The 10,803-nt window shown below is 52.4% G+C and overlaps 1 protein-coding gene across 1 annotated transcript; it reads left to right on the top strand.

Moving 5' to 3' along the window:
* Positions 1–1,346: 1,346 nt before the first annotated feature.
* On the top strand, positions 1,347–7,270 carry RHBDD2 (rhomboid domain containing 2). The gene is made up of 4 exons (XM_027898609.1): positions 1,347–1,491; positions 2,648–3,049; positions 3,410–3,560; positions 5,679–7,270. Exons 1-4 carry the CDS (start codon positions 1,347–1,349, stop codon positions 6,109–6,111), a joined length of 1,131 nt encoding a protein of 376 aa, XP_027754410.1. The 3' UTR covers positions 6,112–7,270.
* The last annotated feature ends 3,533 nt before the right edge of the window (positions 7,271–10,803 follow it).

Genomic DNA, 10,803 nt, shown 5'->3' with positions numbered 1-10,803 from the left:
TGACACAGGAACGTGTCCAGGTGGGATGCATGGTGTCAACAGATTTTCTCCTTTTGCACAAATACAGTCTTTTTCTACCACAATATCCACAGCTCCATCCCCAAATCTCCTCCTCCTACAAACTCAAGAACAGATGTGATTGTTGTGGTCAGTGCTGACCATGTGTGTAAAGCAAGCTAGAGGTCATGACCATAAGGAAGGATTTGCCTTGGAGGGATCAGATTAAGTTCTCCTTAGTCCATCATCTCCCTATGAAACCTGCAAGAACTTTGGTATCTTTATTTCTGAGCAGCCAATTCCTCTCCTAAATCTGACTAAAACTGCCAAGTGATTAAGCCAATATTGCTGGGGAATCAAAGACAGACACAAAATGTGAGCCTCATGCAGGTTCAGCCTTGTTTGAGCACACAAATGTGGAGGAGGGATGTGCCTCCATTTGCTCCAGCACAGGTGGAAAGGTGCATGTGTGGTGTGGACACTCCTCTCCACCTCCATCTGTCACACCTGAAGGAAAACACTTGTTCTGTGTCCAGTTCCACAATTCAGGGAGGACACTGAGGGATTGGAGCTAGTCCAGGGCAGGGCAATGAAACTGGTGAAGGGTCTGGAGCACAAGGCTGATGAGGAGACGCTGAGGGGGCTCAGTCTGGAGAAAAGGAGGCTTGGAAGGACCTTCTCTCTCTAAAACTCCCTGACAGGAGGTTGGAGCCAGGTGGGGGTCCGGCTCTGCTCCCTGGCAACCAGTGACAGGATGAGAGGACATAGGCTGAAGCTGTGCCAGGGGAGGTTCAGGCTGGACATCAGGAGGAATTTCTACACGGAAAGGGTGACTAGACATTGGAATGGGCTGTTCAGGGAGGTGGTGGAGCCACTGTCCCTGGAGGTGTTTAAGGAAAGACGGGACATGTCACTCAGTGCTCTGATCTGGTTGACAAGGTGGTGTTTGGTCACAGGTTGGACTCGATGAACTCACAGGTCTTTTCTATCCTCACTGACCCTGTGATTCTGTGATTCCCAGCAGCCTGACTTCGTGGAGTAGGGAAGTGAGGACTGCATTGGCCTGGCTGGGCCTCTTGCACCTGAGGGCGGCTGCTCATGGGGAGACCCGGCTGTAACCCAGCTCGGACAGGCTCCCAGCGAGACCTCACATATCCCCACGGGGTTCTTTTCCCCTTCTGGACAAGGATAAAACCCCAATAATTAAATAAAAATTCAAAAGGAGGCGGGGGGGGGAGAGCCCCACCCCCGCGCGTCTCCATGGTAACGGGCCCGCAGCACCCCGCGTTGCCATGGTAACCCCCAGGCCTTCCGGCGGCGGCCGGAAGTGGCGGGCGCGCGGGGCGGCAATGGCGGCGCCCAGGGCTCCGCCGGCCGCCGCTGCCCTCACGGTGCTGCTTTCGGTCGCGGCTTCCGCGCCCGGGATCCTGCGGGGTGTCCCCTCCTCTCGCTCCGCCGCCTCGCTGCGCCCCGCCGCCCTGCGCGACGGGGAAGGTGAGCGGGGGCCGCCCGCGGGGGTAGCCGCTGCCTTCTTGGTTCCCTATCCCACCCTACCCCCTTCCTCTGTGGGTCCCCCATTTCAGACCTTCCCCAAATCCCCACAGAGCCTTCGTGTCGCTCTCATTACGCGCCTTCTCCAAGCCCCAGCGGAGCCTCTGTGTCCCCGCCCTCTGCTCCTTCCGTAAATCCCCGACGGATCCTTTGTGTCCTCGCATTCCCGGCCTCCCCCAAATCCCCAGTGGAGCTTTTGTGTGTTCCCTCTCCCATCCCTCCCCTCAGCCCCCAATTCTGGGCACTTCCTCAAGTCCCTCCCTGAGCCCGCTGCCACCCATGTCCCACCTCCCAGTGCTCCTTTTCCTCCCACATTCCATGCTCTTCCCTGACCTGGGCACCCATCTCAGCCCCCTCACATCAGGCGGCTCCCCTTTACACTCATCTCTGACACTAAGCACAGTGTGAGTTTCCAGGGATTTTCTTTCCTCAGTCCTGGTGTTATTTCCAGAATGATTTTTGTCACATTTCTAATTCCCGTATCCCAGCTCACCCCTGTGCAGTGATTTCCTTTAGCAGTGTGAGGTTCTGAGCTGATGGGTGAAATCCACCACCTCCTCACGTTTCTCCACGGGTTGTTTTGTTTTTCACTGCTGTTTTTCTGGCTGTGGGACTGAGGTTGGTGGAAGGGAGGTAGAGAACTCTTTGATTGCATCCTTGCTGAATGCCCAGGAGGACGGCTGTCCAAAGGGCCTGGGAGCACTTCTGAGGTGTGAGGTTTGGTGAGGAAGGTCAGCCTTCCAGCAGATTAAGGAGTGGGGGTTTTTTGCCAAAATCTTTGTTATAATAACATCTATTTTTATGTCTCTTGCCTTCTCTTTTAATGAGACTGAAATTTACTACAGATGCTGCTGCTTTTTTCCAGGCAGCTTCCCAGGAAGCAGCAAAGAGTCAGCCCATATGTTTGTGACACCCAAGATAGCACTTGTTTTACTCTGTCTGGTTATTTATGGCTGGTTTTAAAGGCCTTGAGTTCCTTCTTTTCTACACCAGCCTAGAAAAGGAAAGCCATTAATTAATCCCGTGGGCTCTCTCTCCCTCTACTCAAGCCTGTGATTGTGGTTTAAAGCAATTAAAAGCTGTGTCTGTCCGTGCTCAGTTCACAGGTTGGTCACCTACACCTTTGTCTATGAAGATCTGATCTCCCTGACCTGCGGTGCCGTTGCCATCTGGTACTTTGCTGGCAGCTTTGAGAGGAACGTGGGCACAGCGAAGCACTGCCTCCTCACCATCACCTTCTCCGTGCTCTCTGCCCTCCTCTACCTCCTCCTGGAGCCCCTTGTCTCCCGGGTGTGGCAGGTGGGAGATGCCAAAGGGTTCCTGCCGGTGGCTTTTGCCATGCTGGGTGTGTCCACCACCCGCTCGCGGATGAAGAGGACTCTGATTTTCGGGTGCCGGGTTCCAGTGGTGCTGGTGCCCTGGTTTGTGCTCTGCATGGCGTGGTTTATCCCCCACTCCTCTCTCCTGGGTAACCTGTGTGGGCTCCTGGTGGGGGAAGCCTGTATCCTTTCCAAGTGGCAAGCTCTGAGCCGGAGTGGGATCATTGGTTTGGGATGGGAAGGAGGTGATGTGGTTCTTTTGCTTTTTATGGTCTTTCCTGGGCTCTTGCTCTGCATTAAACCCTCCCTGGCTTTGCTCATCCTGTGTTGGTTTTCCACCTCATTCTTCCACTTCCCCGGTGATCTTTGTGCACACAGAGAACGTGGAGTGAGGAGGGTGACGGTCTATGAACGTGGTGCTGGGTGGAACTGAGAGAATTCTCCAGGGAAAGTGGTCTGTGGGCAGAGGAGGATTGTGTGTGGCTGTGTTAGGAGTGACTGTGTTTTGTCTGCAGACCTCCTTAACGTGCTCCTGGCTTCAGATGGTCTTGGCTACTGTTTCTGCCTGGATTTTCCAGAGTCAGTGGGCTCTAAGCTGGACCGGGTGTTCCCTTTCACTCTGCTGAAGAGGATCCCAGGGCTGAAATACATCCCAGGGTCCTTAGCAGAGAGAAGAGCTTCTGAAAACACCAAGTAAGTACAGAAGTTCCTGTGGGAGATCTTATAAGGGAATTTTGAAGTGTGAGGAGAGGCTCTAAATCACCTTTAAAATCTGGATTGCGTTTGTTGAGTTCATGTTGTGGGTGTTGGGGGAGGCAGAGTCACCCTTTGATGTTACACCGGTGACATTACTGGGACTAATAAATTACCACTCATTAACTCAACCAGGTCTTGAGTGAAAGCTGAGTGGAGGTGAAAGACCTCTCCTTTGCTTCGAGGGCAGTGTGTGTACACATGCAAAGGTATTGCGGCTCTGGCTGACAGGAAAGTTAAGTTGTGTAACTCTGCCCTGGAATTAGGGTTTAAGGCATTTATTCCTGGCTGTGTGGCTCCCTGGGGTGTGATCCCTATCTTTATTTGCCCCACCTCATCTCCCAGGAATGCTGTGAAGTGAGTTGTGTCCAAACCTTTGTAGGAGCAGAGCGTTATAAATCAAGGATGTCATTTACAAAGTGGCCTTTTGGTCTTTTTTAGCCTTTCAGCAGGTTTTCAGTGCCAAGACAATGTTGCTTTACTGAAAAAAACCACCTTAGGGCCCATGGCTGACGTTCAGGAGTGTCTTTAAGTTTATGTATTATCACAAGCCTTGAGAACTTACTTGTATTCTAAAAAGCTTGAAAATGCAGGTCAAATATTTACCTGTTCTAAGGTGCCATTTCAGCTTCACAGAGGAAGGATAGTTTTCTGTTAAGGGTTAAATTCTGTGTTTTGTTTAAGCCCTCAGCTCGTTGTAAAGCTTTATTTGAAGTGGAAGCATTTCCAGGTGTTTGCATTGCCCTCACCCATGGGGAAGCCATAAAATCAACCCTTGCCTGCAGCAGGAGTGTCCCCCAGGTCCATGAGGGCACTCAAACGTGGGAGTGCTTGCAGGGAGAGCGGGCAGATCCAGCAGCATTTGTGCAAGTGCAGCTTTTGGGAGGAGGGACTGTCTCCATGCTGAGCCTGTGCCAGCATCAGTACAATCCTGCTGTGCACAGCACCTCAGGGTCTAAACCTGCTTCCTTTGGTGAGGTGACACAGACTGTTGTGACACAAAGGTACTTACATGAATGTCTGACTATCCAGCAGAGCGTGGGAAGGTGTTTCTAGGATGCTTCCACTGCTGCAGATAAATTTGCATGTCTGTGTCTTAGATACAACTTCTGTATGTGCTTCTGCAGCTTCATGTTGGTTATTCTGGTTTTTAATAGTTTGGGATTCGTTTTCTTCTTAAATTTTCATAAGATTCAGGCATCAACTTGCCACCAGGCAGGACACGTTTCTAGGAGGTCCAGGCTTTGGCATCATGTTTGTGTCCACAAATAAAATTAAAAAAAAAAAACAAAGCCAACCCAAGATCAAATTAATAATTTAAACCCAAAAATCTAAGCCTGAAAACCCCAGCCTGAGCCAGTCTCTTGTTCTTGCTGGGAGTCTGGCAGTCATGGCTTCATGAATACTGCCTTGGTTCTCAGCGCTCATCTGCATGTTGTGCGTGGGCTGAGCAGCACTCCTGAAGTCCCAGAGGCTTCAGCTTCTAGGCAGATTGCCTCTCTCTTGTTTTGGCTGGATGAGTCATCCCTTCTGCTGGCAAAGACTTTCTAGCCCTTGCCTCTGAATAATTAATTTAATCTCTAACTCTCCCCTCCTTTTCTTTTTTTGCTTTATACTCCGGGCTCTTACTCGCACCGAGGGCCTTTACGTTTTCTTGATAAACACTTGGCAGCTGTGACTTCTCCTGATGAATGCCTTGGCAGATGTGTCCCTCGCAGGCCAGGGAGGATGTGCCCAGGAATTTCAAAGCACGTTGAAGTTTGGCTTTTGTGTGTTCCTTGCACAAAGATTCTGGGGCCAAGAACCATGCTCGTTCAGTGGGTGTGGAATTGGCGTGGGTTGGCAGTGGGAACATCTGTCCTGAGAGGCCAGTAAACCTATTTTTTACTCAAGTGCTGCTTATAATAAGAGCTTCTGTTGTAGTGAATCCCTCTGATGGATTGCAGTGACCTCTCTGAGCGCTGGTCAGGAGGAAATCAACCCCCAGGGCACTTCCAGTGCTAATTAGGCAATGCCAGTTCTGAGCACTGTGTAACCTTCTGTTTTCTTCCTGCCCAGGATTAACCCTGCACCAGGCACTTACCCCACCCAAAACTACTACTGCCCTTCGCCTCCCGCTCTTCCTGCTTCCCAGATGCAGCATTCCAACGCTCAGAGCCAGGGCTTTCATCACAGCTGCGCTCCGGGACATGGCCGGGTGCCGGGACACGAGGGATCTCAGCAGGGCCACGCTGCAGGACACAGCCTCAGTTCTTCCCGCTGCCAATCCAGAGGTGCCTTGGGAGAGTGTTGTGGGCAGGCCCACGTGGGAGCCTCCTCAGGACAGTGCTGCCAGCTGGGCACGTTCTCTCCCCCTCAGCGCGTGTGCCCGACTGATCCACAGCCACCAGCGGGCGTGGGCCCCCTGGCTGGTGCTCAGCAAGCACCAGGGTATCCAGCACCCACAGTGCCTGCTGCTGCAGCTGAATTTACCAGAGTCCAGGTGTACTGATCCTCCAGGGAGCATCAGGACTCACGCAGGGGCAGGACCACTGTGTGATGCTCATGCAGCAGCGCGTTGCTGGCATCTTTGCTGTGTCTGGGGTGACTGTTGGAATGCATTGGTAGCTCCAATGTAAGCCATTCCCCTGCTCCCTGGCACAGGCTACTTGAATTTCCTTTATGATTGGTTTTTTTTACTTTTTAATATTGGTGGAGGTGGGGACTGTATCAGATCAGTGCACTTCTCATCCTTTTGAAGTCTTTTTTCGTTGCTGCATTTAGCAGCTGGCTTTTTCCACACTGCCACTAGAGTTCCAGTGCACCAGCTCCCTGAGTCAAGGTGCAAATCTCACTGTCAAAACACTGGAGTTTAACTAGGCTGCAGCTAAAAGCACCTACTCTTCTTTTACATTTACACTTCTGTCTTGTTTACAGGTGTGATGTAGCTAGGACCCAAAAGAGGTGGGAATCAGGCAAGCCTTAGTTTATAACTTAAATTTTTGAGTGGAGGAGGACAGATGTGTGTTCTACTGGTGACTTCCCCACTAAAAGATTGCCATGAAGAGAGCTTGTTAAACCAAGCTGGGGCAAGAGGATAGAACACAGAGCACCTTTTTCTGCCACCACAAAACACAGCTGTAAAATGCTCAAGGTCCTTCTTAGCTACAGTCTGTGCCTGCATCAACATGGTGCCTTCATTTTCTGATAGCACTGCACCGGCTCAGCCTGTGTCACCAGCACTTGTCAATAAGGCCACCTCAGATGCACGAGAAGTACTGGGAGACTCTTCAGTAACAAATTTTGGCCATTTGTGGGGCAAATGTTTATAAATCCAAGGAATGTTGCAGTGCTGTTGGGGGTGTTCACACTGCTCAGCTTTAGAAGTCTCACCTACCAATATTAGCACGATCGCTCTGTTTTCTTCAGAGCTGGTGGGCAGGCGTGTGGGAGAGGGGAGTTTTCAGCAAAGGATTTGGAGCAGGTTGCACTGTTTGGTGCCTATGGCTGTAATGAAGAAGGTTGGTCGAGTTGCAGGGATTTGAGAGTTATTCCCAGCTGCGTAGCTGCTGGACTGTGCCATGCCCAGGAGGAATCTGCTGTCTCTGTGTCTGTAAATCAGCCAGGATCTCAACTATTGCCCTTGACTCTGCTCAGAGTTTTGTTGAGTTCCAAAACAAACAAACAAACAAACAAACAAAAAAAAAAAAAAAAAAAAAAAAAAAAAAAAAAAAAAAAAAAAAAAAAAAAAAGTGCTGCATGAAGCATAAAGTGCCATTACTGCTCCTGGAGATGTTCCTGCAGTGCCTCACTCGTCCCCCAGAAACACAACAGCCTCGGGGTTCCTCTGTGCTCCCAGGGAGCCTGACCAGAGGCAGCTCTGACAGCTGCATGTTCCAAAACAAGTCCATGCCCCTTTGATTTTTCCATCATCAATGTCTAAGGAAACCCCTTGTTGCTGTGCAGCCACTTCTCCAGCAGGCTGGATTTGAGGGCCAGCTCCCTCTCGTCCCTGATTGTTTCACTCCTCCACGGGGTCACAAATGGAATTGACTTCATGGTCCTGTTTTTCCTGCTGGCAGCAGTTGCATTGTTAAGTGTTTAGTGTGGAGCAAGAGCGGGATAAGGAGCTTGTTTGGAATTTAAAAGCATGTTTTTAATACCAGGAAAGAAATGCTAGAGATAACATTGAAATGTTGATACTCCACTCTCTCCTAGTGCCTTGATTTTTTCCTCCTTGTGAAATCCTTGCCTGTAAACCTAGGAATTTTATCACTGATTTTTCCAGGAGGGTGATGAGCATTGATAGCAATCATGAATGTTGGGAACTGGAAATAGAATCTGAAAGACAAATTGCTACGGTCTCTGGGTTTGCTTTCAAACGGGGAGGTGGAACGCTCCCCTCCGGCTGGTGGGCTGGGTGGGGTGGGATCTGTGGGGCGGGATCTGTGGGATGGGCTGCGGGTGGCTGACGGGTGCCAGCTCCATGTCAGGCTGGCGGCTTTGGACGCGCACTGGGGACAAGTGGAACTGCACCCTGGAAAACGCTGGAAGCCGGTTATTTTTCCTTTCCAACTCTTTATCAGTAGATCTGGCGAGAGATTCCCTCTCCCTGCAGAGCTGTCAAAGGGATGGCGCGTTTCCAGGGAGTAGTTTCCTGGTTTCATAGTGGCGGAGGAAGTCCTGGCCTGTAGGAGTCACCGCAGTGTCGCTGCCGGCACCGGGAACAGGACCAGGAACAGCCTCGATCCCGGGGAACAGACAGCAAACCTTCCAGGGGCTGAGCTGGGCCCCTTGGCCCCGGCAGTGGGGGGACATTCCTGCCTGGGGACATTCCTTTCCATGCTGGGACAAGACAACTGCCACAGCCTTCCAGGTGAGCAGGACCTGCCAGATAGGGACAAAACCACATTTTGTTTGGTTTGTTTCTTTGTTTTTTCCTTCTGCTCCCAAGTCTTTTAGAAGCTTCTGGGTGACCTTGGCAGATCACTTGGTTTCTCTGATCTCTGCATCTTCCACCGTGTCCCCAGGGCTGTTCCAAGTCCAGCTGCACCCACTTGTCCAGTGCAACGTGTTGTACCTTCAGTTTTGTTTTCTAGTGAGATCTGTTCCCTGCTTTCCCGAGGGCAGCTGTTCCACAGTGAAACGCCGTTGTATAAATGAGCCAAGGACCTTCTGCTTCTCCAGCAGTGGAGTCCAAGCAAGTTCCAGTTCCCCAGGGCTGGTGGCAAGCTCAGAACTCCTTGCCCAGCGAAGGAAAGTTGCTGGGAGGGTGGAAAGGTGTTGGGATGAGACATTTTCAAACGTGTCTAAGGCTCGAAAGAGGAATTAAATCTGGCAGAGAGGGAAGTGAAAGTCATCAGCTCATTGGGCTTTGGCATTTGCCTCACTAAGCTCCCGGCAATGTTACTCATTGCACGTTGCAATACCAGCTCGTTTCCTTGGTGGGGAGACAGAGAATGGAAGTTCCTAAAGCAGGAAGGAAGAAAAAAAAAAAAAAAAAAAAAGAGAGAAAAAAAGTCAATAACCTCCCAGTTCAGCCCGGGATGGCTGCCCCTGGAAACGTGCTGTCCCTGGAGCTTTGTTATTCTGTGCCCCTGGTGCATTTCCAGTAAAGGCCACTTCATTCAGTGCCAGGATTACGTCTGCCCCGGAATCGGGGTGTGCAGAGAGTCCAGAACACCCCTTGGGTTGACCTCCTGTCCTCAGAGCGTCACTGCAGAGTGACAAAACTCTGGGTCAAGCGCTGGGAGCTGAGCCAGCTGCCCCCTGTTCTCGGGATAGTCATCCTGGTGCAGGAAGGATGCTCTGGAAGAGCCCAGCTCTGTCCTCTCTGCTCTTCTGCACCCACTGTGGTGCAAGAGAAAAGGAGTGGAGGGTACATGATGAAAGCAGAACTGACTTGGACCTGCATTGCTGCCCCATTTGAGAGCAAGGGGGGTGCTGCAGAGTGGGGAGACCAGGCAGGAGACTGATGCTGGAAGGAAAATGGGTCTGTGTTCCTTTGCTTTTCTGACCAGAGCCACTCCGAGACAATTCCATGGGGTTGATCCCAAAACTGATGCAGGTGGCAGTGGTGCCCACGTGACCTTACACCCCTCTACCCTCTGCTTGGATGCCATCATGAAAGGGGGTGTTCCTGCAGCCCTGGGCACTGCTGCCTCAGAGCTGGTGCTTTTTGGGTCCTGCCCCCTCCTCACACCCCTCCTGGTCCCCCGGGTGCCTGCCAGCCCCAGCTTGGACTTTGCACCTTCCCTGAGGGTTTTATTGACTCTGTAGGGAGTGTTAACACAGCGACAGCATCAGCATGGTGACTCTGGATGTGCCACTGCCTGGCTGAGAGAGGGGACACACACGGCCTGGGGCTGCTCGGTGGGGTCAGGGCAGGCTGTGTGCCTGGCTTTGGACAGGCTGGACTTAGCAGAGCTGTGAGCCAGCTTCCCAAAAAAGGGAGAGAGGAGAGCGGTGGTCCCTCCGTGCCTGTGGGACCCGGGGTCTGGGTTGCAAAATGTCTCTCTGGGACTGCTGGGGATGTTTTCGGAGCTGCTTGTGCAATTCCCCGGTGGTGGCAGTGTGAGTGCTGAGAGGAAGGCCGCCCCAAAACATCCGAAACATGTGCTCTGTGGTTAAATCAGGAGCATGTGCTTGTGCTGGCTGTAAGCTGGCTGGGCGGGGAGCCCCTCGGGTCCCAGGGAGGGGCGGCAGTGACCAGGTTCCAGCCTCTATCCAGGGGTCCCCTGACCCCCCTTGGGCCCTGTGCCATGGCAGGGACCTTTGGGGACTCTGGGGGGCCCCACAGGAGCACCATGAGCACACAGGCACCCCACGTGGCCACAGACAGGGCTCTCGGGTCTGGGGATCCTGTCTCTGGCACAGCCTGTGTCCAAAAACTGACCCCAGCACCCTGGCCCCAGCCCATGACACCACCGTGACCCCAAACACGGCTTCGCCATGACCCCACCCCTGACCTTAAACCCACCTTGACTGCAAACCAGACCTGATCTCTGGCGCCACTTCTGCCCCCCACCTTCACCCCCCAAATACAGTGTTGGCTCCAGTGCTGTCTCCCCACCTTGCCTCAACCCCGATCCCCTGCTTATACCCACTGTGTGAACCCCGAATCTCCCCGACCCCCCCTTTTCCTCCCGCCCCGCCCCAGCGCTCCTGTCCCTTTAAGACCCCGCCGTCCTGGGGCCGTACCAAC

Source organism: Empidonax traillii, unplaced genomic scaffold (assembly GCF_003031625.1).
Source record: "Empidonax traillii isolate 1590-97213 ecotype Southwest subspecies unplaced genomic scaffold, ASM303162v1 scaffold607:size387008, whole genome shotgun sequence".
NCBI classification, from domain to species: Eukaryota; Metazoa; Chordata; class Aves; order Passeriformes; family Tyrannidae; genus Empidonax; species Empidonax traillii.
Note: the sequence above shows the minus strand (reverse complement) of the source record. Positions and strands in the feature narration are given on the sequence as shown.